General features: G+C 35.3%; 2 protein-coding genes and 1 pseudogene across 3 annotated transcripts; 2 read left to right on the forward strand and 1 right to left on the reverse strand.

Moving 5' to 3' along the window:
• Positions 1 to 1,948: 1,948 nt before the first annotated feature.
• Positions 1,949 to 7,074, forward strand: LOC107407286 (probable glutamate carboxypeptidase LAMP1). The gene is made up of 12 exons (XM_016043972.4): positions 1,949 to 3,043; positions 3,214 to 3,281; positions 3,502 to 3,583; positions 3,664 to 3,756; positions 3,882 to 4,034; positions 4,678 to 4,746; positions 4,916 to 5,003; positions 5,618 to 5,701; positions 5,992 to 6,080; positions 6,249 to 6,365; positions 6,447 to 6,590; positions 6,732 to 7,074. Exons 1-12 carry the CDS (start codon positions 2,090 to 2,092, stop codon positions 6,912 to 6,914), a joined length of 2,124 nt encoding a protein of 707 aa, XP_015899458.3. The 5' UTR covers positions 1,949 to 2,089; the 3' UTR covers positions 6,915 to 7,074.
• A 3,562-nt stretch (positions 7,075 to 10,636) lies between these two features.
• On the reverse strand, positions 10,637 to 18,197 carry LOC107432821 (serine/threonine-protein kinase VPS15). Of its 2 annotated transcripts, none has more exons than XM_048464911.2 (11): positions 17,787 to 18,197; positions 17,230 to 17,352; positions 17,094 to 17,139; positions 16,842 to 17,002; positions 16,251 to 16,330; positions 16,049 to 16,154; positions 15,605 to 15,781; positions 12,327 to 15,506; positions 11,766 to 12,013; positions 11,585 to 11,684; positions 10,637 to 11,044 (listed from the first exon to the last, which is right to left on the reverse strand). In XM_048464911.2, exons 1-11 carry the CDS (start codon positions 18,057 to 18,059, stop codon positions 10,868 to 10,870), a joined length of 4,671 nt encoding a protein of 1,556 aa, XP_048320868.2. In that variant the 5' UTR covers positions 18,060 to 18,197; the 3' UTR covers positions 10,637 to 10,867. The 2 variants fall into 2 exon arrangements, with proteins under 2 accessions (XP_048320868.2, XP_048320869.2); XM_048464912.2 differs by having other exon boundaries at positions 17,243 to 17,352; positions 17,787 to 17,803.
• Positions 18,198 to 21,338: 3,141 nt separating this feature from the next.
• LOC107432778 (arginine--tRNA ligase, cytoplasmic-like) lies at positions 21,339 to 27,920 on the forward strand (annotated as a pseudogene).
• The last annotated feature ends 24 nt before the right edge of the window (positions 27,921 to 27,944 follow it).

Consider the following 27,944-nt stretch of genomic DNA (forward strand, 5'->3'; position numbering starts at 1 on the left):
AGCTTGGCTTGGTTAAATTTAGTGCAAATTAGAGCCAAATTCAAACTTTTTTGAGCTCAAGGGGTAATCCTCAAACTTTGTTTTATTCATTTAATTTAGTATTCACTTGAAGTAAATTTAATCCATATCGAACATGCATAAGATTACGACAATCTCTGTAATATGACAATACAAACATCAATTTAAAGAACACCAAAATTAGAAATTCATCTCTTAACCCTTGGTTAACCAACTTAAATATCACCACTATTTCAGAAGATGACTTGTAAATACCTACTTTTAAACGGAGATGCTAAGGTAATCATATGAATAAACTAATAAAATATAGAGCAAGTTCTTTTTGCAATGCAATAGTAAGTCTACACCGTTCTATAAATATTTGAATTACCAAAATAATTAATTTTCAAACTATTTCATTTTTTTCAGTTTATTTTTATTTTTTGTCTTTAACTTGTAATAGGAAAATTTTAATAGTTTTCAATATCTGAAACTCTTTCATGGACCGAAATTTTGTCTGTTAACCGGTTCTTCTTTACTGAGAGACTCACACTTTATTTTCGATCGCTAGAGAGACTCAACTTTGCCTTCTTTTTCTCAATTTCCAAATCTAGTTTTTGCCCATTTCTATTAGCTTTCCAATAACCCTTATTTAATTCTCTTCCACTGATTTTCCTTCAGTTTCTCGCCCGCATTCCCACACTTTCTCACTCTCCAACCATGGACTTGACCACCAATCTTCACCGCCCTCGACCACCGGTCAAGCTTCCCTCCATGTAGTTTGAAAATACCACATGGTTAAATTTTTTTTTTTTTTTTTTTTTTCAAGCTTTGTCAATAATGAACCACTAACACCCAGTAGACATAGAAGATGTGAAGCTTTTTTTGATTTAAAAAAAAAAAAAAAAGGGCTTCTATAGCATCATAGTCATCAGATCGTACCACATGATACCATTCAAGACAATAACAATTAAACTTGCAACCTGAGCTTCCAAAGGCTCTAATCTACCACCCTAAGATGTGAAGCTTTGCAGAACATCGACTTGGACGATAAAAAAACAAGCTTTGGCAGTGGTGACATGGCGAATTTTTCACATATGGCATTGATTGACTTCTACTTTTCAAAGGCTCAAAAATAAAAATAAAAAATTGTATTTAAAAAACATTAAACAGGGATATTATGGAAATCTACAACTTATAAAACTCTATAGAATCTGTTTTGCGGTAGTGCAGCTACCACTTCTCTAAAATAAATTTTCCTAACAAAATAAATAAATAACATTATTATACATCTTCTGTTCTGTCTATCCTTCATTTGCAAATAATGAAAGTGTTAAATCCACGCTCTTGCTTCACCTGTCTCCAAATGTCAGTTTGCCGTTAGTTCAAGATTTTTTTTTTTTTTCCTGACTATATTTGATCTTCTTAGTAACTTATTTTATGAGTGGTTTTAACCATTATGTAATATTTACACTTTTTTAATTATATTGAATTTTTATCTAAAATGCATTGAAATATTATAGTAATTGAAATCTGCTTAAGAAGCAAAGACAGAATTGTTGTAAAGGGAAAAATAACAGTTTAGAATTGGTATTATTAAAAATAATTAGGTCCACTCAAGTTAATATCTAGATATCCTATGGATAAATTAATCACAGCTCTCTAATTTTGGTTATTTATGCCAAAAGAAAAAGAAAAATCTAATTATTTATTTATTTATTTATTTTTTTAAATTGCTTTTAAGCTCTTTCTTGAATAGTTGTGTCAACTACCAAATATAAATTTGACATATAACGTTTTCTCATTGGTTTTGATGCCTTAGGGTCTAAAACGTCAATGACTCTCAGTACAAAAATAGATAACAAAAAGACAACATCATTGTCATTATCATTATCATAAGATGATTCAGCATTGTAGTAGATTTCAGATTTTTTCTGACAGACAAGATACCACTCTCTTTTGACTCACTCCTTCCACTATCAATCTTCAAAATGCTTATTCCAGCAGCTTCTTCATCCATGACACGCACACACACACACACACACACACTCTATGAACCACTACACAATCAGATAAAAAACAGTACCCAAATATGATCAAGACCGCCATAGCCACCTTCCTTGCCATACTCACCTCCTTCTCTTTCCTCCCCTTCTCTCCTCCTCTTCCAAAACCCACTTACCACTCCCTCTTCCTTTCCGCTTCACTCTCCCAAAACTCCTCCATTGCTCACCACCTCTTCACCTTGACCCGCCGGCCCCACATCGCCGGCTCCGATGCCAACTCCGACGCCGCAGCCTATGTCCTCTCCACTCTCACCTCCTCCAACTTCCACTCCCACTTAGTATCCTATCGGGCTGCTCTGACTTACCCTGCTTCCAGAACCCTGACTCTGATACCCCCACCGCCGGACCCTCCTTTCACCTTCGAGCTCCGTCAAGAAATCTACGCTGGAGACCCTTACGCCGACGTAGCGGATGAGGTTGTGCCTACTTTCCACGCTTATGCTAAGTCCGGGTCGGTTTCCGGTCCCGTGGTGTACGTGAACTATGGGCGTGAGGATGACTACAGGACGCTCGATGAAATGGGTGTGAATGTTTCCAGTGCTGTTGTTTTGGCGAAGTATGGACAAATTTATAGAGGGGACATTGTGAAGAATGCGGAGAGAGAAGGGGCGATTGGGGCTTTGGTTTATACTGATAGGAAGGATTATGGTGGTGGTGGAGAAGACGGTGGAGAGTGGTTTCCGGATGGGAAATGGATGCCTCCTAGTGGGGTCCAGTTGGGTTCGGTTTATAGTGGCTCTGGGGACCCTACAACACCTGGATGGCCAAGTACAGAAGGGTGTGAGAGGCTTAGCAATGAAGAGGTGGAGAAGGATGGGCATGTTCCATTGATACCTTCATTGCCAATTTCTGCAGCAGATGGAGAGAGGATATTGAGGACGATTGGTGGGAAAGTTGCTAAGGAGGACTGGCAAGGTAGCAAAGATGGCCCTGTTTACAGGGTTGGACCAGGTCCTGGGATTGTTAATCTCAGTTATTTTGTGAGTATCTAACTGTGTTTTTTCACAAATTTTTCTTGTAGTTCTGTGGTATTTTGTGTAGGTTTGGTGAAAAACTGTGAAACAAGACAATGAATAGATCAATCAAGATGAACCGTAATTTAGTAACGCAATAGATTGCTGATATTGGCAACAATGAATTTGGTTGTCAGGGAAGGCAAGCCATAGAGACAATTCAAAATGTAATTGGTGTGATTGAAGGAGCAGAAGAAACTGACCGGTATGCTCGAATTAGTTATTTTCTAAGAAAGATTATATTTTTAGAAAACAAGAAAATTGGTAGTCTAGCATTCATGTATGTATGTGCTATAAAGCATGAAAGCTTCCGTTTGGATTTCATTTGTCAACCGTCAACATGCATATTCAAGAAAAAAGGCTAGCACTCATACAAATGGAATGGAACTTTAGAACTAATGAGACTCCATCTTTAAAATCTGTAGATTTGTGATTTTGGGGAATCATCGGGATGCATGGACATTTGGAGCCGTTGATCCAAATAGTGGAACAGCAGCACTTCTTGAGGTTGGATTCAATATAAATCTTCACCAAGTTCCTTCTCAGAAAGGAAAGATTGATGCTACATTATTTTATGCTTAATGTAGGTTGCACAAAGATTCAGCAAGCTTCAGAAAAGAGGGTGGAAACCACGTCGAACAATCATCTTGTGCAATTGGGATGCCGAGGAATATGGCTTGGTCTCTCTTTTTCTCTCTCTCTCTCTCTCTCTCTCTCTCTTTTTACAAACTGTCACACACACTGACACATATATACATACATGTATATATATATATATATATGATGTTAATCTAGTTATGTGCAGATAGGATCAACTGAGTGGGTAGAAGAGAACAGGGAAATGCTAGCTTCAAGGGCTGTTGCATACTTGAATGTTGACAGTGCAGTATGTGGACCAGGTTTTCATGCTTCTGCCACTCCACAACTTGATGAACTACTCAAACAGGCAACTCAACAGGTATCTCAACAATACTACTAAACATATGCTTGGGACCATGAATTTGGATTTTAGAAGCCAATTTCTTACAATGCATGTTATCTATGTGGAAAAATCAAGAAAAACCAGGAAACAGTTGTAATTAGTAAACATGTACATCCATCAACTTCTATATTACCAGAGGCTGTATTTTTATGAACCATGAAGATTAAAATAGTGTAGTCAGACAAGCATTCCCAATTTAAATGTTAATTGTAACTCATAGAATGTGATAACGGACACAAAATGTTCTGTTCACAATTTGAGCCATTTCAAATGTCTGTATCTTGGAAATTTAGATGTATCTGATACAATAATTAAAGACTACAGAGACAAAATCTAACCGCTAAACTATTATCAATTAGGATACTTCTATTATAAACTAAAAATGAAGGAGATCCAAAAAATAATCAATACCTATTACAGTTTAAGGTACAACTCATATGTAGTAACATTTCTGCTCTATGCATTATAACTGTAGCATCTAGGAACCCAATGACAAAACCAGCAGCTATGCAAGCCATACAAAGAATAGAATGCATATGATATATTCCTGATCTATACAGAACCATTACTTCACTCTTCCTAATCATATCATAAAACTGATTTATTTTTTATTCTTTAGGTTCAAGACCCTGATAACTCATCACAGACTATCTATGAGTCATGGTTTGGTTCCAGCAATTCTGAAGGGGTAGGCAATTGATCGAACTCTTTGACAGTATACTTGTAACAATTTCATTAGATGATAACTGACCAGTGGTTGAACTATTGCATCATTTTAACATGTATAAATGATGGAGATGACTTTCAAAATGATAAAAACTATTAATGATCCTTGACTTATTTTTTGGTATAAAAAGATCGGGAGGTTAGGTGGTGGAGGCTCAGATTTTGCAGCTTTTGTGCAACACATAGGAATTCCATCAGCTATAATGTCCTATGGAAAAGGTATGCAATAGGGAAAGTTCCAATAGCCACTATGAGCACAAAAGAAAGTAACACACTAACTAGAAGCATTATTAACAAGTATACAGCGATATTACAAATGCTAAATAATACATAAAAACCACCTGTCAAAGCATCACGCAAGAAACCTTATAATTGCGTGCAACCCCAAAATCACATCATTGAATGTCTTATGATCATTTCAAATGTGCATGTTGTCATTTTTCCTGAACCATTATCTATTTGCACCAAAATTTACTAATAGTTTGAAAATGTAACCACCATCTATTTACTACAAAATTAAAGGATATTTGAAGATATAATATGTTGGTCATCCCCTAATTACCACCATTGAACTTCTATTGTTCATTATCGATCCATTGCACTTCAAATCCCAAGAAATAGAGCATGTACACAATAATACAGGTAAATAAGTAGTCTCATGAGTATCAGATAAATGCTGTATGATAGTTGGACTTTGGGAAGGTTTCAAATAGCTTGTTGCCTTTTCACTTTGATGTCACTCATCTAGGATCATTTTGACCAATATAATGTTGTATAAATGGTATAGGACAGTCTTATGATTGTTATTACTAATAAGTGACTTAAAATTGCAGGATACCCAGTCTACCACTCGATGTATGATGACTATATATGGATACAAAAATTTGGTGATCCAGGATTTCATAGACATGTTGCAGGTCAGCTATATATCGATTTTGCTTCCTTCATAGGCAATAAAATATAGCATCTAAAACATCCTGAGAAGAAAGGTTAAAAAATGTGTCAGTCAGGACATTAAGTTTCAGATTTGCAGTGTGGACTAATTACTTAGATTCTCAGAAATGCACTGTGGTAGGTGCAAAATTAAAACCAGCTGAAGAACGCTACTTTACTACATTGTACTATGAATGAGTACACTGTTTTTTTAATAATTTGGTTACACTATATTCAAGTGACTCACTTGACATGGTTGAATTAAGAAAAACAGTGGCAAGTGTATGGGGTTTGATAGCTCTTTGGCTAGCAGATGCGAAGTTTTTGCCTTTTAACTATCTCTCCTATGCAGAGGAACTCCAGGTATGTCAACACTGCATGGAAAACAATCACCATAGGCAGCTTGTATAGTTGTACAAATATATTTCATGAATGCAGTTTAGTGCAATACAGATGAATCAGTTAAATGTAATTTTTTATAGAGGTTTCGTGCCAACACAAACATATGCATCTGACTTCCTGAATTGACAGAAATATGCGAACGACTTAAAACTTGAGATCTCTGGTAAGGACATAAACCTAACTCCTCTGCTCAAGTCCATTGAGGAGCTTGAAAAAGCAGCCACCCAGATAAACAACCAGATAAAGGTACTGCTTAATCTTTTCCTTCTTGAATTGCTATTACACAAACAGCATTTCACATGTATTGACAAAGTGACAACTCTCAAGGCAATAAAAGAAAACGAAGGTTGGCAATCAATATGGCAAAAAGATCATTTGAAGGTGAGAGAGCTGAATGACAGACTAATGATGGCAGAGCGTGCATTTACAGACAGAGATGGGCTTTCCGGGAGGTCATGGTACAAGCATTTGGTAAGTTTCTTCAAGACCCCTAATGCAGAAGCTTTCTATGGTAAACAAAAGACTGAACAGAGCTAACCAACATGGCAATCATTTTGCATTGGTGTGATCATTGCAAAATCAAGAGGTAACTGTTATTTTGAAATTTTGCAGGTTTACGCGCCTCCAAAACATAATAAATATGGATCTAAACCCTTCCCAGGGATAGAAGATGCCATCATAAAGGCAAAGAGTTTAAACAATAGAGAGTCATGGCAATCTGTACAACATGAAATTTGGAGAGTTGCCAGAGTTATCAGACAAGCCTCGCTTGTTCTTACTGGTGGACTAACTTGAGTATGCATCAAATATAACGACCATAAGTGTTGTTCATTTACTTAATGTGTATTACCAAACTGAAGACGAAACAGAATGGTTGTGTAATAATGCAAATACATTTCTTAATATATATATATATATATATATATATAAAGGTTGTGTCGGCAACCATTGTATATCCAGTTTGTTTATACCTGAGAAAATAAAAATGCACCACGTTGTTAAATTAAAAGTGGAATCCACAATCCCCATGGAGACTACTGAAGTTCTCACTAGTTGAAGGTTGTGCTTCAACAAGCCAGTTAGAGCTGGAGGTTTGCACAACATGAGCTTGGCTTGGTTAAATTTAGTGCAAATTAGAGCCAAACTTTATTATTAATGTTTAGACTGATTAAAGACTATAGCTAGCTTGCTTGACTTGAAATTTATTTATTTATTTTGGTCGATGACTTGAACTTTGGTTTGATTTTTTTTTTTTTAAATTTAATTTAGTAAATCTATTTAAGTAAATTTAATGCAAATGGACTACACATAAGATTATGACAATCTTTGCAATATGATAATACAAACATCGATTTAAAGGAACAGCAAGACTAGAAATTCATCTTATTACCCAAAAAAAAAAAAAAAAAAAAAGAAAGAAAAACTAGAAATTCATCTCTTAACCTTTGGTAGCATAAATCAACATAATAATGCCACCATTTCTTCATGATGAAGCACATGGTTTACCTCCAGGGGAACGTTGTTTGTGATCTCTGCACCACCTTCATGGAGACCATCAACATGATGAGGAATAGTGATGGTGTGAAATTAATGTCATTGAGGTGCGGATGTAGATTACGGCTTTGAAGAAGGATTTATGCTTTTTTTTAGTAAGTAAGAAGGAGATTCTATGCACTCTTTCTGCTAGCTCGTTGGCAACATGAATGTAGTAAGGGATCATGTGACCAAAAGGCAAGCCAGGGATACATGGCGATATGCAAATTATGAGCTTCTCTCTCTCTCTCTCTTAAAACTCTCTGTTTCTTTTGCTATTTGGTACTTTGCATTGTTTTTTTCTGGTAAATTGGTACTGTGCAAGTTTGCATTGTTCCATCTTCAGTTTCACCTACATATATAAAACATAATACACCCAACAATCTCTATTGCACACATCTCGGGCTCACATTTTAGGGGAAAAAAAAAAAATAATAATAATAAAATAAACAAATCACAGGGCTCACATACCCAATCATCTTAAAAAGAAAAATAAATGATGTGTATAGGTATACATATCATTTACTGTTTTACAACATAAACAAAAATATTAGTATATGATCGAGCCTTCTTAGCCTTCTTATATGTCATTTTTCATATATTTGTTTTAAAATTATTAAAAAAATCTATCAAAATGATATAACAAAATGTTGTATTATTATTTTATTAGTTGAAAAAGTAATTTTAGAATTATTAAAAAAATTAATTAAAACATTTATGTAAATATTTATCAAAATGATATAACAAAATGTTATGTTATTATTTTATTAATTGAAAAATTAATATAATTTAAATATTTATTGTATAGGTAAACCTTCCTAATTAAACGCCAAAAACTGGCAGATCCATACTGGATTTTATTTTACCTTATAAGATTTTCATAATTCTTTTTTATCTATTTACTTTTTATTCCCACGCACAGATTATTATTGCCCTCCCTGCCCCGTCACCTACAGGCCATACGTGCAGTTTTTCTTATTCGTTTTACATTTTTATTTTTTTTTAATTATCTGATATCTACTTTTATTCATCTAATCATTAATTATTTAATATAATTATTAAATTCACCTATAATATTTTAACAATACAGTATACGAATATAACTATTTGATACAATTAATTAGTAACAAAAATGTTTATAATTAATATGTTTTATTTTCTTTTTTCTTTTTTTTGGCTTTTATCATTGAAAATTATAATTTTCTCCAAAAAACAATTGAGAAAAATTAAAAAAGATTTAATCCTTAATCAATTGGGTTAATATTACTAACCTTAAACTATTCCTTGTTTATCACTTTGCATTCCAACCTTTCAAAACCATATCCTAAATTATACTCTTTTTTTTTCCATTTTACCCTAATTGGTAACAGATATCCAAATTTTAGAAGGAAAATTGATATGTGTTATACACATCATTCCTACAGAGCACAGAGGGTATTTAAGGGGGGGGAAAAAAAAGATAATCATGTGCATGATTTTTAGATTTGATAATAGTAATTTGAGTTAGAGTTTGATGTTTGAATATACAGATGAAGCAAAAATTATGTTTCCTATGCTTATAATTTCTAATTTACTGGTCAAATATTGAGGATAATTAACTTGCTTAGATGCATAAGTTTTAGTCTTTTATATGCTTTTTTCTTGTAATGTTTTGATTCACAGTTTGATATTAAAATTAGCATTTTTGCAGTTTGTGTATTTTTTTATTTCGTATTATTTAATTGGTTTTTATTATACAATCTTAGACTCATTTTGAGGATTTTCATATTGGTTGGATTTTAGAATTGTAATAATAAAAATAAAAAAATCTAAGCAAATAAATAAAACAAGAAAAAAAGAAAAAAGAAAAAAGAAAAACTTTTTTAGTTTAGTTTAATTAGAGTTTTAAGGTTCTTTTATTTCTTGTCCTTTAAAATTAGATAAATAAAAAAGTGAAAACAGCCTTCCAAAATTTTTCCATGTAAAAGATTTGGGATTTGGTGTTTGAAGAAATTATTTTGTTCCTTGTGTTCTCAAGTCATTATACCATGACAACTAATCCTGCTCTCCCTGCCCATATAATGATTGAGATCATTTCACAAATATCACTCAAAACCGTGAACCGTTTTGCTTTTGTTTCCAAAGACTTGAAGCACATTACTTAGCATCCAAAGTTTCATCAAACTTCTACATCAAAACCATCGAACAAAAACACTATCCGGAATATTCTTCATGGATAGTAAGCTTGAAAATTGTTTTTCCTCAAATATCCTCATTAGACATAATGCGTTTTGCACATGTTCAATTTTTCACCTAAAATTTGGATGTCTATACCAATTGGAATAAAGTGGGAAATAGGAAGCATAGTTTAAGATGCAATATAATGATTTTGAAAGGTAGGAATGTGAAGTGATAAAATAATGGATAATTTGGAAAATTTAGTGATATTAATCATAATTAATTTAGTAAGTATTCTAATTAGCACAAGCAAACTAATATCATAACAACCTGATTGTTTTATTTTCAGATATTACTCTTACACCGTATGAAAAGATTCAAATTGTCAAATACAAATTAAGTTACATACTCAAATTCTATTTAGTAAAAAATTAACCAGGTCAAAATTTAATAATTAATAAATATAATTTTAAATTTTAATTTATTTAAAAAACCGATCAAGAAAATCAAAATTCTAATCTTAATAATTAATATCTAATTTGAATTTCATAGCTAATTAGTAGAACTACAAAATAACCAAAAACGTTGCACTTTCGTATGATAATTGAATTTCCCCATGACATAAATCATCAATGTTAATTATATAAAAATTATATAAAAGTGCCTCCGGAAAAAATTTCCAGATCCGCCGCCTGGCATCCCTCCAGCCTAGGTCAATTTGCCCCTTCCATTCCCTCGATGGGATGCAAAAATAAAAATAATAATAAAAAAATTAGAATATTAGAGCTTTTCCAACTTAAAAATGTGGATTGATGACACTACAAAAGTTCGTAAAATTGGTTTTTCTTCTTTTTCCTTTTTTCACTATTTCCTAAATGCTCACAATCTGTACAAAACATAGACTCCATAAAAATAGTCTATCGTAAGGGTTAGATTTAGATGACAGTATTCATTCTCTGGATTCAAATAAAACCTTGGTTGTTTTGGGAAATAATATACAAATTTAATTGTATTGGCGCTAAATATATACATTAGATAAATGGATCTGCCAAGGCTGTTCACCTCCAAACCTTGAGAGCCCCATCTCTACCGCTCGATATTAGGAGTCTCTGGTTCAATTTCACAGAAGCCAATGATAGGATGGAATCACGATGGCAACCAGCAGGATCGGTAGCAGCAGCTGCAAGAACTGCCTTGGCTGTCAGCTTAGCTGTTAGAGGTCGCCTCTTTGTCTCCTGCTTACCAAAGTTTAAGGACCAGTTGAGCATCATATTCAAGTGAACAAATTCCAGCAAATTCTTAAAAAGTTCGAATTTCCTTATAACAAGTCTAGGAAAATGAGGTTAAAAACTTCCATAAAGATCTATATTACTCTACCTTCCTTCTACACACATTGAACAATTATGGCTTCCTGAACCCTACATTCCATAAATTTACTTGGAAACTAGGAACAAAGGATTCAACCATCAGCTATACTCTAAAGAGTGGATAGTGAGCATGATATATTTAGTACATGTATTGAGCACTAGATTTTCTATTTATCGGGATCGAAAAATTAGAAAACCTATAGCCTGTCAACATGCAAAATTTCATGAATAATTTGTCAAAAACACTAGCACCTAGAAACTAGATCCAGGAAGATAAAAGGACAATGAGGTGGAAACCAATTCTAAAGTTTGAACAGAGCATTATATAAAGAAAGGAATTAAAACAATCTTATAAACCCAACAAAATTGAAAGATCCAGAAGGAAGACACTCTAACCACAAAGCATACCTGCACAATTTGCACCCCAAAATTAGATTTTGTTTCATAGAATTCATCGTTTCCAACCCCCTTCAAATTTGGCCCACAGATAGAATAACTTCGGTCAGGGCTGCAATATTTACAAACTGTCATTTAAGTCACATAACCAAATAAGTAAAACAAGAAAACAACAATCTACTGTAACCAATACCTGTTATGATCCCATCGACGAATCTTCAGGTCTGTGCCCCCAGTCAATAAATCACCCCCAGGTAAGGGAAGCAATGAACGTATACCAGGAAGACGGGGAGAGGGTTCGTTCAGTTCATCAATCCTGTACTTGGGATTGACATTTCGTCTCATATCTGATTTAAAACTTACCCTGCTTGATGGTTTGGCCAAGGCCGAAGGCAGCTCAGACACTTCAGCATCACTGTCATAATTTGCCACCCTTAGTACCTGGATAAAAAGGATAATAGTAATAAGTGATGGACAACTCAGGAAGAAGAGAGGGAGGGTGAGGCAAAGCTAGACAAAATAATATGCTTACAATTCAATATCAGTGACGGTCTCAGTGTGTTTGTCTATGGTTATAAAAACCCTATTTAAAAATGAAACCCAAACTAATAAGAAACTAAATGGAATTCTTATAATATCCCAAATCATTATCTTAAATTAGTTGACAACTTATAATATCCTTGTATAGCTTGTCTGCATCAATAAGAATATAAGAAATTTCTGCAAGAAATGACTGGAAACCATCTCTATGTACCTGGTGGCAACTTCCATTCTCTGCATTCCAAAGGGAAACTTCATTGCAACCAGCAGCAACATAAACAAGGGGCCTTGCAGCAGCAGATACTGCAGCATTTGGAGGAGGAACAAAAAGGCAGATCTTCTCTATAGGACATACAAGAGAATACTGCCATGTGTTCACAGCAATGAGGTACCTCAGGTCCCAAAGAGTAAGTGTACCCCTTGAAGATCCAGATACAAACCAATTCCCACAAGGGCCTGTCGCCAGCGAAGAAACGTAGCCATCTTCAGGAGTTGACTTTAATGTCCAAGCATTAGAACTTGTTCTTGTATCCCAAAGATGGATCCCACAATTTTGACTGCTGTACATAACCGTCTGACTGGTAAAATTATCAGCTGAGTAGTTCAAAATGCTAAGTATAGCACCTCCCTTGATATCCTTCTTTTTTATATCAGCAATACCTGAATACTTCTCAACAACATTTCCAAGACCTCTGGAGATGTAATCAACAGAAAACATATGTATCATGCCATCACATGCTCCAACTATAACTTGAGTAGAGCCCCGAAGCATTGCAGCACACAATGCCCGGCTTCCCTCCAAGTGATAGGTTAATCTTGATCTAAATGAAATATCCTTTTCCAACTTCCTTGAATCCCACACCTTGACAGTGGAGTCATCAGATGCACTCACAAAAAAGCTATTATCAGTTGAAATAGCTATGTCATTGACAGCAGAACGGTGCTCCTGAAGGTGTGCAACCAACACACCACGGGGTCTCCATCCTGAATCAGGGGTCGTTGGAGTTCGTGCAAAAGATGGCAATCCTGTTAGATCAGTTGGAGCAGAGGCATCTTCCATGCTGATAGAACTTCCTTTTGCAGAGTTAGATAACCCCATGTCTTGGAACTTGCCACTACCATAAGCAATTTGATCATTTTCCCGGCTATCTGGCTCATGCACAACTCTATAGAACTGTTTAGAGCCATTACTTATGCTGAATGAACCTGACACAAGCTTAGGTGCTGGAACTGAACTAGCCAAGCTAAATGATCTATTTACAGGATCCATCCAAGGCATGGATGATGCACCAATTCCAACAGAATTTACTTGTAATGGAGAATCAGATGCTGCGGGTGGAATTCCCCCTGCACGCCTGTCCAAGGTAAAGGAGTAGAAGGGTATGCCTTCTGATGGTTTATCACACACAAAACTATTTACACCACTTCCATGTGGCACCATAAAGCCTGAGAATTGCAACTTTTCAGAGCTCAAGGGATCAGAAATGTCAACTGTACCAGAAACATTGCGCATCAAGCTTCCCATACTTCTCAATTTTGCTTCACTATCACCACATTCAGTTAGTTCTACCTGTTGCATTGAATTTCCAGCAGGTTCTTGACCCTCATGATTAAGTTGTTTATCGAGCCTGCTCTTCATTAAATTTAATTCTTCAACCCCTTTTTGAAGTAAATCCACACTTTCCCATTGCTTGGACTGTGGTGATGAACTATACCATATCCTTCTCTGTCTCTCCAACATATCTGAGCTCCTGGCATGTTCTAAGACCTCATTAAATTTCTGCCTTGAGACTGGAGGCTTTAAACATGAAAACAGCGCCTTCTCAGAAGTCAGAGATGCTGGCTGCCTTCGAAGGAAAGGTCGAATAACAGGGGCAAGAAAAACATATGAATCAACTGCACCTAAGCTCTCACTGCTTGCAGCAATGAAAGTGACAGCTGACCTTCGTACCCACTGACTAGGATAACATAACAGTGGAAAGGCACGCTCTATCATTTCAAGCAGTATCCTCTTTCGTAAGAAACTACTTTTGCATAAAATTGATAAACAATCTAATGCATTGACAATGACAGCTTCTGTAGTATCACTCAAAGCCTGCTCAATGTAAGGTAAAAGATATTCCTCCACACTTCTTTGACCCACAAAGAAGCAGACATACACAATTTGCCCATAAAATACAGCTCTTAGTTGCTCATCCCGATCATTTAGGAAAGCAGGGAGAATAGGTAAGAGAAAGTCATTACTCTGTCTTTGGCCAAAAAAGCAGCATAGATTGCTAATGTCCTGAAGGAGTGCTCTCCTGATATTTGGAGTTTGCTTTGGACCCATAACGAGTTCTTGAACAACATCAGCTATAGACTTCCTCAGCTGCATAAGCTGTGCATCTCCATTTACCCTATGCGGTCGACCAGATGTATCATTAGATGATGGTAATGGCTTCTGTGGTGTACTCAGTTCATCAAGAACCCCAGCCTCACTGAAGCTTATGGAGTGAATCAAGAAACCATAAGCAGTTAATGCCAGCTTAGCAATATTGCTGGCATAACAAATTCTCACACTTTCCTCTGGATCATCAGGAAGCATGGAGAGCATTGGAAGAATGTACTCTGGAAATATTTTTGCATCACTGGGAGGAAAATCTCGTACAAGAGGCAGAATGTCGCACAAAGTTTCAATGGCAGCACAACGTACAATTGCCGCTGGATCCGAAAGCATTGCAATAACATATGGAAGCACACGCTGCAAGCGGTCTTCATCATCAATATATAATGCAGAGGATTTCAGTAGGAGTATAGCTGTCCTTCTTAAATGAGGTAATTTCACATTGCGTATGCAGGAACAGAGAAGAGAGGTAATTAAAACCATGCCTTCACATGTCATACTACCTTCAGGTAGCGGTAAAAAAGGAGCACCGAAAGTATCTGATTGGGTGTCATACTTGGACATCAATGAATTCAGATCCTTCAATGTAATCTTCTTCAGATAGGGATGATCATTTCTCCTAAATGCCCTGGAGATATTTTGGAGGAGCTCCCCAGAAGATTGAATGCCATAGTTTCTAAGATTTTGGGAAATTGCAGAACCGGGAACGTCCTCCAGCATCGGCTTAGTACCAGAATAGTGATTGCTTTCTTTGACATCCTTGAGCAGGGAACTGATATCACCAAGAAGTTCAAACCGACCATGATTTAAGCCTCCATCTATCTCCTCTCTCTTTCTCAAGGAGTGCTTTGTTAAACTTACTTTCTGATCTGCTATCTCTTTAGATGGTTTGCCAGTTAAGCTGTGGGCATTTGATACAGCAGTTGAAAGTGTGGTCCCATTCTCCTCAGCTGAGTTATTGGTCATCATTTGCTTAAGTATCTCATGGAAAGCTTGCTGGCACAGAGTAACCTACATATATAACGTACAGATAAGTAAACTACTGTTTTATGAATTGCAATTATCAAGTGGTCCAAGTAATAACTCTTAAAATACATACAACAATTTACCCTCATATCAGAATTGAGAGGATTCCAGCAGCAGTAGACATTATGCAAAAAAGGAGAGAAGTATCTTGGAAACACAATGGTTGCATATTCCTGAAGGTAGCTGTCTGCAGAAAGTCGTAACTCTGGTTCCAGCTGAATCATATGAAGTATCATCTTACGTACTCCAAAATCTGGGATCTGCAACCAGAGAGCAAACAATTCAACAAAAGATGATTTAGAATATATGAAAGTCAACATAGTAGTGTGAGGTTCCAGAAAACATAGCCACCATTTATATAATAATGAGGTTAGAGTGAAATAGTAAAAAATAACATAAGAACAGAAAGAACATAAAATCAAGAATATAAAGGAAAAAAGCAATGGCTTAATACAGTGATGAGGTACCACAAAATTGTATCCTTCAAAACAAACCATGACTTAGAGAGAGAAAGAGAGAGAAAGTACCTTTTCAAGATGTTGGCTAGGGTCATATTGCCCTCTGCGATAAGCAAGAAGTTGAGAGAGTTCAAAAAGCGGTTGACCCTCAAGGAAAAGCTCGGCAATTACACACCTAAAAAGCAATCAGAGAATGTAAAAAACAAAATTTACAGGAAAAATGTAGATTGAAATATACAGATGCAAAGCTACTAACTAATAAATAGCTCACCCTACAGCAAAGATGTCCATAGATGGCCTTAAAGGTGCATCTTGCGCAACCTGCATCTCACCTCCATGCTCATAGAATCTCTGAAAATTGAGAAAACCTGAGGATAGTTACTAATACAATCATGGAACTTGAGAAAAGGAAGAGAAATACAAGAATAAATAAATAACAAACAAACAAGCAAACGCATACACATACAAATTGCATTCTCTAAGTTTCTTCTTACCAGCATCAAGTATAACTTCAGTAGGAGGCCTCTAAAGTAGGGGATTATCAAAATAAAGTCAAAATTTTATAGTTATAAACATCATATCATGGAAAAATGATATAATAATGTTATTACTTCCAGGCTCACAGTTTATGTCATGGAACTAAATTAGCAGATAGCCTTTCTATTAGCTAGCAACTCTTTGAAGGCACTAAGAAAGATTCACTACAAGTTGTATCATAAACGATGAACTATAACTGAAAAATATACGCATATGTACACACACCTACATAAATATAAGAAGAAAAGAAGTAAATGACACGAAGCAACTCCAATAGAAAGTATGAAACAGTAATACATGAAAAGAAGGGAAATAAGACACAGACCTCAGGAGCAAGATAACAAATCCTTCTTCCTCCAGTGTCAAAGAAAAACGAGAAATCAGAAGGGTCATCATATGGAATGTATGTGGGTTTAAACGATGCAAAGTCCGCAAGGTAAAGCCAATTCCAGGAAGTGACCAGCACGTTCTCACACTTAATATCACCTTCAAATACACAAATCAGCGTAAACAAAATCTATCAAATTACAATGAGAATGACATAAAGGGCGCAAAGAATTCATCAAACTGAACTTACCATGACAAATTCCTTTCTCGTGGCTCTGTTTCACAGCAAGAAGTAACTGCACACCACCAGAATATAAGATGATCAGTGAAACTATATAGCCATTACAAACTGAACATATCAGGGAAAGAACAAAAAAAATTGAGACCTGAAAAGCCAACCATTTCTTCTCCACAAGACTGAGAAAGGGCCGTGTGCTTAATCTATCATGCAGATTATTGAAGAAGTATTGCCTCAAAAGGTAGGCCGCCTTATCTGTTTCTTGCCAAAACTGCAATACAACTCCACCGTATGAGCAAATTCAGATAACAGTTATCCTCATTCACTAGCTTGCAAATCTTAAAACAACCCAAATCAAGTTAAAACTTTTTCATAATCGAAACTCACAATTTCAGCCCCAAAAAAATAAAATATATATATATATATATATATACACACACTAGTTTTGCCTAACATTTTAAGCGTCTTTTTTTTTCTATTTGATTTCTATGTAAAATGAAATAAAACGAAAATCAAATACTCAAATTCAGTATTTTTCAAACAGTATCGAACCCAAACAGAGTACATTACAATTTCTATGTGTCCTAGTATCGAACACGACCCAATTTTCCCGCATGTTCTCGACAGCCAAACGAAAAAACAAAAAAAAACAAAAAAAAAAAAAAATCCCCCCCCAAAAAAAAAGAGACACAAATTGGAACCAACCTGGAAAGGCCAAACGTGAGGGTGGTCGAGGGCACAGAAAATCTCCTTGATCTGGAAGAGACGGCGTTCGTACTCGCGGAGATCAATGGAGTCGCCGCGCTTGAAATAGACCTTGACGAGGACTAAACCCTCGTCGTGCTTGCACTGAATGGACTTGAAAAACCGTCCTCGCCCCAAAACCTCTTTGAGTACCAAATTGTAAGACGACGGCAAGTCGTGTAGGTAGTACTCCGACGCCGACACTTGTGTCGTTCGCGCAATCTTGTTCCCCATTTCTCTGTGTCTCCACGATTTCCAACCATTCGCTGCTTTGCTTTGCTTTGCTTTGATTTGATTTGCTTTTTTCTGATCAGCCTGCCATCGTTTCTTTCTCCCGAAAAAGACGACGCTTTTAAGCCTTTGCGTTTTGGTGTGTGAAAATAACGAGCAATTAACGTTTCGAAACGTGTATTTTTCGTGGGGGATTAATCTACGTTTCGGAATTTATTCCCATTTTGGGGGGTTTGTTTACGTGGCGTGAAGGGATTGGTTTTCGAACTTAGCGTTCTCAAGCCTCTTCCAACTTTGACTGTAATGGTTTTTGAGTTTGGTTCCAAATCATCCCAGTAAAACTATAATAAAAGTGTAAAATTGCATCTAGTGGTGTTGGATTTTAAACCTCAAATTTAAAATGTTATTAATTTGAAGCAGTTGATTTTAAAATTTGTTGAAATTTAATCTAATTATAATTACATTTTTTTATTATTTATTTTTTTGTTTTTGGCTAATGGTGGTTGATTGATGATTCAATTCCAAGAGTGCAAACAAGCCAAACACTAAAATTTTCAAATTAAGCTGGTATAATCTTATAAATGATCAAACTTAACTAAAGTTCCTAAATTCTTTCAAAATCTTACTCAATATTGGTCTGTTCATTCCCCAGAAAAATAAAAAATAAAAAAAAAATCTCAAAATGTGCCTGCACGTGACTCATTAATCTCTTTTAATTAGAGCTTATTTATATTTTTATCTTAAACAATTTGAATATTTGATTTTTCACTACTCAATTATTAATATATTTCTTTTTACATTAATTTTTTATTCGATTAAATACCAATAATATTGAGTCGAAAAAAAAAACTAAATATAAATAATATGATGTATAGAAACAATAATAATTTTTAGAGCTAGAAATATAATCTATATATAAATATAAATTTTGAGCTATTTGTAAGGTACTCACATCATTTAAATCTCCAGTCGTTTTAAATCTGGGTTTTACTTTTACACCCATATTGGTCGTACGCAGTATTAAAATAATAAAATGTATTGTACACAAATTACATAGTTTATAAATTTTGCAAAATCATAAAACCGACACACTAAAATTCATTTTGACTACTTTTTTTTTTTTTTTTTTCATTTTTGATAAAACGGGTTTTGATATCTTACTTTTAGTGTTTTGAAAATTAAATCCTCCAATTTGAGTAAATACATGTTAGTACCAATCACATGCAATTATTCGAACACATTCTTAATCTGAGCTGACATTGCACGATACATTCAACAATCAAATTGTTTAGAAAAAAAAAAAGAAAAAAAATTATAGCCAAACTTATGATTAAAAAGTCACCAGCAAATGTGCACCATCATAAACAAAAACATTTCAGTCTTTTTGGAAAAGTCACAAGTGAGAGAAAAGGATTTTTTCAAAAAAATAAAAAAATAAAATAAACAATCCGTTGTTTCTTTTTTCGTTAGTTTAAAAAAAAAACAAAAAAAAAAAAAGAGAAACAATAATAAGCGTAGCCAATGACATATTGGTTTCAGAAATTCCTAAGTTCGCAAATCTATCAAATAAATTCTACACCAATATTATTTAAGTACAACCATTTTTTTTTTTTTTTTCCTATCCTTCCCTTCCTTCTTACAGATCAAAGTCTAAACACATCCAAGAACTCAATAATTTTAGCAAGTAGCAACTCAAATAAAATCAAAAATAACAAAAATCAGAAAAGTTTTTATTAATAAGACAAGAAATCCAACAGGATCAATATGTACAAAAACTACATCAATATCAACCGATGAACACCACCGGTACGATAATCATCACGATCCATTACAAAATCAGACGGTAGCGATCTCTTCTGGGTCTTCAAAGTTGGGATCTTTGGCATCCAAAGCTTCATTGACAAAACCCATCTCGGCCAGAGAGTATCCATCACCAGACCAAGTAAATTTACCACCATGCCCTCCCTTTTTGGGCGATCCACTCAGACCCGTACCCGATTTCCGATCCTTCCTCATCTCCGACTTCCCATTGCCTTTCGAGCTCTTCCCACTGTTCTTCATCTTCTTCTCTCTCTCTCTCTCTCTCTCTCTCACACTAAATATTGTACTTGCTTTTGATTCTCTACGCAACAGTCTATTTATAGAGATGCCAGAGGGGTGCAAATGATATTTTTGAGAATTTGGGGTACGTGTCGTCTTGTAAGTGGATAAAGGCAATCGGATAAGAATGAGTTCTTTGTCAAAATTATTTTAGGATTAGGAGAATTTCTAATGTCAGGTATCAAAACCAGTGTGATCCTCTGTTACCGTTGAAGATATTTTGATCGATTCTTCTACTACGTACACGTGGCTTGATTTTGCGGATTTGATTGATTTATAATCTTTGACGGTGGTTAATCGTTTGCATCTCATGCATTCCGTATGAGTAATTTTTTTTTTCAATATTATTTCTATCTGTGGACTGTTTAACTGTCTACTGCTGTTTGTACGTAATGGATGTAAAGCTGTTGACTCGGTGGGTGGGCCAAGCCCGTTTGTAGTTTCAATTACAATTTTCCGCATCGTACGGTCAGATCAAGGACTCAGTAATCTTCAGTAATCAGATTAATGGTGAGATTGCCTACACCGGATCAAAAAAGGTCAAACATTTCAACGGTGTCGATCCCTCTTTTTTTTTTTTTTTTTTTTTTGACTTGATGACTTTTCTTGTAGTGCACCCCAATTTTTATTTTTTTTTGACTTGATGAGTGTTCTTGTAGTGCACCCCAAGTTCCTAAGTCCAACCCAATTTACCTGTCAAGCGCGTTTCGCACTAAAATGGACAGACGATATTCGCACCGAATTAGTCCAAAACCGTTGGAAAATAGAAAATTGAAAATAAAGTTTTAATAGAAAATAAGAAAATTATTTTAAAATATATTTAAGATTTAAAATTTTGGATGGAAATAGCAAAGATTTAAAAAATAAAAATATTCATGAAAATATTATATAATTTGATTAGAACTTAAATGGAAAGAGGATAGAGTTGGAGCCGTTAGTAGCAAATAACCGCAGCGTGAGAGCCTCTATGCTTTGTCACGCAATATTTTACCCTTTTATTAAAATAAAATTAAAAAAAAAAAAAAGATGGTATATTTTTGGACTTTATGGTTCTAGTTATGGACTTTCTTGGAGTGCACCCCAAGTTACATACTCCAAACCAATTTTAGTTTATGAAACCAATTTTTCATTTTCTTTTTTTTCTTTTAAGACCATATAATTTTATACCACATTGTTTTTTTTTTTTTTTTTTTGGTTCTTCCTTTTCTAGTGATTTAATTGTCGTTACTCTGAAACTAACTAGACACATACCAATTCAAAGGCGTCACTGCATAGAAGCTAATTTTTATGGCTCACGATGAAGAACAGTCGGGAAATATAAAGAGGCAGTTCGCAAAACTGTTTGAAGTATCGCTTAAAGCAGTATTGCCTGATGAGCAAGATTTATTAGAACCCATGATTGAAGCTTCTACTGGAAAGCATAAAGTTGCAGATTATCAGTGGTAAGAATTTTTAAGAAATAAAATTTTGAGTATTAATTGTCACATGAATAATATATATTTTTTATCAATTGAATTTTTCTTTTATATGCTAAATTTGGAACTCTTTGCTTTGGTGCAGTAATAATGCTTTGCCCATGTGGTCTAAATTAAAAGATAAGAAGCCTGAAAAAAAGAAGTCTAAAAAAAAAGATAAGAAGTCTAAAGTAAAAGATGGTACAAAAGACCCCGTTGATGAGCCTGAGCTTGAGAATCCATTTGGGCAGGTATATATTAATTATTCTTCCTTATATGACTATTATGAACTTCCTTAGTCATAGCCACGTAGATTTTCTTCTTTTTTTTTTTTTCTTTTTTTTTTCTTTTTTTTACTGTTAATACTTTTGGTTTCTATAGGCCATTGCAAAACATCTCCCTATATCAGGCATTATAAAATCATGCTCTGTGTTAAAACATGGATTTGTAATGGTTGAATTGTCAAACACTTGGATGGCTAAGGTGTTATTCTCAACTTTTCATCTGTGATTGAAACTTTTTATTTTTATTTTTTTCTTTACTTGTTGGTTCTATTGTAAGGTCTTAGTTTCAAAATTGTTGGTGCAGAGCATAAAAAACATGTTACTAGGTGGTATAGAAAAAAGTGGGCACCTCAGCTTGCAATCAAAAGGGCTGTGGTCGACTTTTCTTCACCTAATATAGCAAAAGAAATGCATGTCGGGCACCTGAGGTCTACTATTATTGGGGACACACTGTCCCGTATGCTTGAGTTTTCGAATGTTGAAGTTCTTCGTCGAAATCATGTCGGTGATTGGGGGACTCATGTAGGTGTGGCTTTTGATCAGTAAATGTCGGGCAAAAATGATCCTGTTCTATGATTTCTTGGCTACAGAATAAGTCCTTTGCTTTTTGCAGTTTGGCATGTTGATAGAGTTCCTTTTTGAAAACTTTCCCAACTCAGAAGATGTTAGTGAAACTGCCATTGGAGATTTGCAGGTGAGTAAAATCTATCAAGATTGTATATATATTACACAATTTTTTATTTTCAATCCCCTTTTTTTTTAATTAAAATATACTAGCAACGAACTTTGTTTTCCTTTTGAAGTTTGGACTGCAGCGTTACAATCGTTTTCCTTAATTATAATAACTTTGTAATATAGCTAATAATATCATGCTCTTTCAATGTAACAATTAAATTGATGGCATTTTTTCTTTTATTCGATTCAATATCCTTTGGAAGAGATATTATTGATAAATAATGAAAATGCTAACTAATACCAGCTTTTAATATATAGCAGTAATGTGCTTTATGTCCACTATCAATTCAAGTATGTTTCTTAGAATGAGGGTAACGTTGGAAATAGCCTTCTTTTGAGTGGGCAATACACTGTATTCTCCTTGTCAACTGCAATGCATATAGAATGGATGAACGTGTTTCTCTTGTTAGCTCTACTTCTCTAGCAATTTCTCTTCATTCTTTGTTTTATTTTATCTTTGTTAATCTTGCATTCCCTTTTGGTGCTACTCTGAGGTGCAGCCAATCAAAAACAAAAACATGATATTAAGTCCTAATTGAAAATATATTTTGTAGGAATTCTACAAGGCATCAAAACAGAGATTTGAGACTGATGCTGTTTTTAAAGAGAGGGCACAACGGGCAGTTGTTCTCCTTCAGGTAAGTTCTTTTTTTGTTCTATGTTAAAGATGCACATAAGGATAACTTCTCTGAATGAGAATGTTAGATATCTCAATTTTGGTTGTGCTTTGTGTGTCCATGGATTTCTTTTAATTATTATCGTTGTTATTTATTTATTTATTTATCTATTGCACATGGCTCAACTTTTATATGCAGAGTGGGCAACCTGAGTACCGAAAGGCATGGGCACAAATATGTGAAATCAGCCGGAAAGAGTTTGATAGGGTCTATCAGCGCCTTGGGGTCCAGTTGGAGGAAAGGGTATATAGCTTATGTTCTATTACTATACATGGTGCCCTATTTGGACCAATCATGAATTGTAGTTGGCCTGTTATATAATTGTCGCTCACATTCATTTAGCTTATTCTGTTTTTGTTTGCCTGGGGAGATGGTTGAGGAGTTTTTGATAGTAATGTGACTTCAGCTGCATCAGATAACCATGTCACCTAACTTGCTGCCGTCCTTATCTGGTTGTTAGCATATTTTTTAAACAACTCATATCTGTAGTTTAGAGCTGTTACTATTTGTATATATCTTGTATTTCATATTTATCTTGTACACATGCTGTCATCAGTATCAATACTCACTGTACATTGTAATACTTATTAAGTAAAGGAAGAACCAGTTTTGTTTCTACACAGTTTCCATAGTTTTAAGTCGGTTTGACAACAAACTATGTAAATGTACTTTATTGCTTGAAAATTTGAAAATGGTGAATAATCTTTTGCATCAAAGTTCTGAGGGATCCAAGATCCATTTTTCATTTTCCTTGTTGAATGATTTGAATCTTTTAATACTGAAAGTATCTTATCTTTCATATTAGTTACTGACAGGAGGTACTAAACTCATATATGTTTTTATTGTTTTCCTTTGCTTACAGGGAGAAAGCTTTTACAACCCATACATTCCAGGGGTTTTAAAAGAATTGAGTGATCAAGGATTAATTGAGGAAGATCAGGGTGCTCGTGTGATCTTTCTCGAAGGGTTTAACATACCTCTTGTCGTTGTCAAGAGCGATGGCGGTTACAATTAGGCATCAACTGATCTGACAGCTCTTTGGTTAGTTTTATGTAATTGTTTATTTATTATAACTTAACAAACTTTTGGGTCACATGACTTTTAAATGTAGTCACCGGTATTCTAGTTCTCCATTCTTTCAATTTCGTTCTTATCGTCCTGTCCAATTTTCTGCTTGTATAGGATATCTGATTCAGGCCCTTTTAGAGTCAAAATTACTGCTCATAACCATTATATGACTAAAAGATTTGGAAATGTTGGCCGCTAGAAAACCTCCAAAAATGCTAATTAAAGTACACAATTGGATAAAGTAATTAATATCAACCAATTCAAGATAAGGTTTAGCCAATCTCTAGTTTCGTAGGTCGAGTGGCCATGCCTCATCTGATCATGCTTTGGCCTGTGGTATTATTTTAAATCAATGCAGTCGTATGTTAGCGTTGTGAATGTGTTATTTACTATATTGACAAAGCAATTGTTTTTGTGGTTGACGTACATTTTTGTGTGACTTCCAGATGCAATGCAAGTTATGTAACATTATATATTTGATGACGACCCCGCATTGGCAGCGCATTGGGGTCTCTGTAGGGCTGCGACAGCGATCCGTGCACGCAGCAGGGAGCCGAGGGTTGGACAACCACCGATTGCTGCAGCACTCGTCACCTGGGACCCACATTTCGGCCAGCCGCGGTCCGTGGCGGCATTGCTTGGCACACCCTTGGGCAAGGGGGTGGTCGCCACCCCATGGCTGGGCAAGGGCAAGGGGGTGCACGGTGGTGCAAGGTGGGGCAAGGGGTTGGTGAGGCTTGCTAGGGGCACGAGGCCACCGTCATATCCTCTTGGAGCTCATTGGGGGGCACAAGAAGGAAAGAGACATCCAGGGACGACCAGTTCTGTTTCGCTAGGTAGGCAACACAAGAACCAAGCAGAGCTTAACGAACGAGGCCTCAGCCTGCTAACTAGCTTTGTGGAGGTGACCCTCCGCGGCCAGCTTCTTAGAGGGACTATGGCCGCTTAGGCCAAGGAAGTTTGAGGCAATAACAGGTCTGTGATGCCCTTAGATGTTCTAGGCCGCATGCATGCTACACTGATGTATTCAAGGATTTCGGTCCTATTTTGTTGGCCTTTGGGATCGGACTAATGATTAACAGGGACAATCGGGGACATTCGTATTTCATAGTTAGAGGTGAAATTCTTGGATTTATGAAAGACGAACAACTGCGAAAGCATTTGCCAAGGATGTTTTCACTCGCCGCCCCCACACATACGCATTTCGTAGCAACTCCGTGTGTTTTCCGTGCAACAAAACGTTCCAAAAAAACACATGGATCATTTTAAAGCATTCCCAACTAAAAGAGCCAACCTCCAACCCATTTCCTATTTTCTTCATATGCTTGTCTCAAAAATTAAGCCATGCATGTGTAAGTATGAACTAATTTAGACTGTGAAACTATGAATGGCTCATTAAATCAGTTATAGTTTGTTTGATGGTATGTGCTACTCGGATAACCATAGTAATTCTAGAGCTAATACGTGCAACAAACCCCGACTTCTAGAAAGGATGCATTTATTAGATAAAAGGTCGACGCGAGCCTCTCTCTCTCGCTCCTTTCTTCAGCTTGGTCCTGTATATTTCTAAAAAACATGTTTATATTGGATTGTTATGGTCATGTTATTGCATTTTGTGAGTGTGTTGAAGTGAGAACTAGTAATTGTACTTCATTAATGTTGTTGTGCAATGTACAGGTATCGACTTAACGAAGAGAAAGCTGAGTGGATTATTAATGTCACCGATGTTGGCCAGAAACTGCACTTTGATATGTTTTTTAAGGTATGTACACAACATCGTTTCCTGCTTTGTGGTCATCATTCATTCACTGTTTGATTATCTCCTTAATAACTATTCGTCCAAGTTGTTCATTTTCCTTGGACCTGTTTTGTAATTCATATGCTTTAGTGCCAATGTGCGTAACTTTAACTCTATGCAAATCCCTCCCCTCTAAATAAAATTTACCAATAATCAGAAATGCTTTTGTATTTTTGTTCCAGGCTGCAAAGCGTGCAGGTTGGCTCCCTGCTGATGGTAACTTGTATCCAAAAGTTAGCCATGTTGGTTTTGGTCTTGTTCTTGGAGAAGATGGTAAGCGTTTCCGTACTCGAAACACTAAGGTGGTTCGATTAGTTGATTTACTCGATGAAGGCAAGAGTCGCAGTAAAGCAGCACTTATTGAGCGTGGTATGTATTGAAGAACCTGTTTTAGTCTCATATGTTAAAGATGTAGAAATATTCTATTTGTCTTTTTCTTGTCAACTCAATGGCAATTGTTGTTGGTAAACCTTGGTCAGGTAAGGTTGAAGAGTGGACTGAAGAGGAGCTTGAGAAAACAGTTGAGGCTGTTGGTTATGGTGCTGTTAAGTAAGTCATTTCTGCTCCCAACATTTTTTTTTTTTTCCTTACTAAACATTCTGATCAATAATTATCATTACGGTACAAGATGACATTTTTTATCTCTTGGCAGGTATGCTGACTTAAAGAATAATAGATTAACCAATTACACATTCGATTTTGATCAGATGCTGAGTGATAAGGTGAGTTAATATTGCTGATTTCTGTTCTATGGCTTGTGCTAAGCTAATTAGTATTTCAGTGATAATATACTAATACTTGATCCACTGTCATGTTATTCTCTTGTTGGTTACATTTTTCCTTTATCATTTCTTTTTCACCAGTAAGCTTTTTACCACAAGTATTTTCCTGACCTTGTGTAAAAAATCATAATGTACAGGGCAATACTGCTGTCTACTTACTCTACGCTCATGCTCGAATCTGTTCAATAATTAGGAAATCTGATAAAAACATAGAGGAGTTAAAGAAAGTAAGTTCTACTTCTATCATACTTTTATTGGTTATCACTGTCACTTCTTATTTGTTTCTCAATTATATTTTTATGGTACAGACAGGGGTAATTGTGCTGGACCATGCGGGTGAGCGGGAACTGGGGCTTCATTTGCTACAATTTTCCGAGGTAATATATACTATGAAGTAACAAAGTGGTTGTTAATTTCCTCGTGATGTTTTCTTGCGTGTTTGTTTATTAGTTGCTGTAGTATTGCGATGTTCTAATGGTGTTGTACCATTTGTATTTTCCCTTTTATAATTCTCAGATTGTTGAAGAGGCCTGCGCAAATCTCTTGCCAAACATTCTGTGTGAATATCTTTATAATTTGTCAGAAACATTCACCAAAAAGTTCTATTCAAACTGCAAGGTACAGTCTGTGAATATATATGTATTTGTATATATATATTTTTTGTTGATGAAATTTTATTCTAGACCATCATGGAAATCTTCTGAATTAAAATTTTGATAAATTGGCAGGTTGTTGGATCTCCTGAGGAAACAAGCCGACTTTTGCTTTGTGAAGCAATGGCCACTGTGATGAGGAAATGCTTTCATTTGCTTGGAATTGTTCCGGTTTACAAAATATGATGTTTAATAAATATATAAATTTATACACGTTTAACAGTCTTTGGGTTTATTTTTAGTTCAAAATTGTAAAGTTATATACCTCATTTGTTTGCATTTTTGGTAAAAATGTTTTGCCCTGCCAACCAAGTTTCAGCTGCTTGTGTGTTCTATT

Source organism: Ziziphus jujuba, chromosome 11 (genome assembly GCF_031755915.1).
Source record: "Ziziphus jujuba cultivar Dongzao chromosome 11, ASM3175591v1".
In the NCBI taxonomy this organism is placed as follows: domain Eukaryota; kingdom Viridiplantae; phylum Streptophyta; class Magnoliopsida; order Rosales; family Rhamnaceae; genus Ziziphus; species Ziziphus jujuba.

What these genes read in the sequence shown, in the direction of transcription:
- LOC107407286 (XM_016043972.4), top strand. Translation starts at nt 2,090, where the DNA reads ATGATCAAGACCGCCATAGCCACCTTCCTTGCCATACTCACCTCCTTC. An exon ending in GGAGCAGAAGAAACTGACCG is followed by an intron (nt 3,282 to 3,501) that starts GTATGCTCGAAT and finishes TAAAATCTGTAG; the next exon opens with ATTTGTGATTTTGGGGAATC. An exon ending in ATTTCATAGACATGTTGCAG is followed by an intron (nt 5,702 to 5,991) that starts GTCAGCTATATA and finishes TAAGAAAAACAG; the next exon opens with TGGCAAGTGTATGGGGTTTG.
- LOC107432821 (XM_048464911.2), bottom strand. Translation starts at nt 18,059, where the DNA reads ATGGGGAACAAGATTGCGCGAACGACACAAGTGTCGGCGTCGGAGTAC. An exon ending in CTAGCCAACATCTTGAAAAG is followed by an intron (nt 15,782 to 16,048) that starts GTACTTTCTCTC and finishes CTCTGGTTGCAG; the next exon opens with ATCCCAGATTTTGGAGTACG. An exon ending in TTGGGGTGCAAATTGTGCAG is followed by an intron (nt 11,045 to 11,584) that starts GTATGCTTTGTG and finishes TTTGGTAAGCAG; the next exon opens with GAGACAAAGAGGCGACCTCT.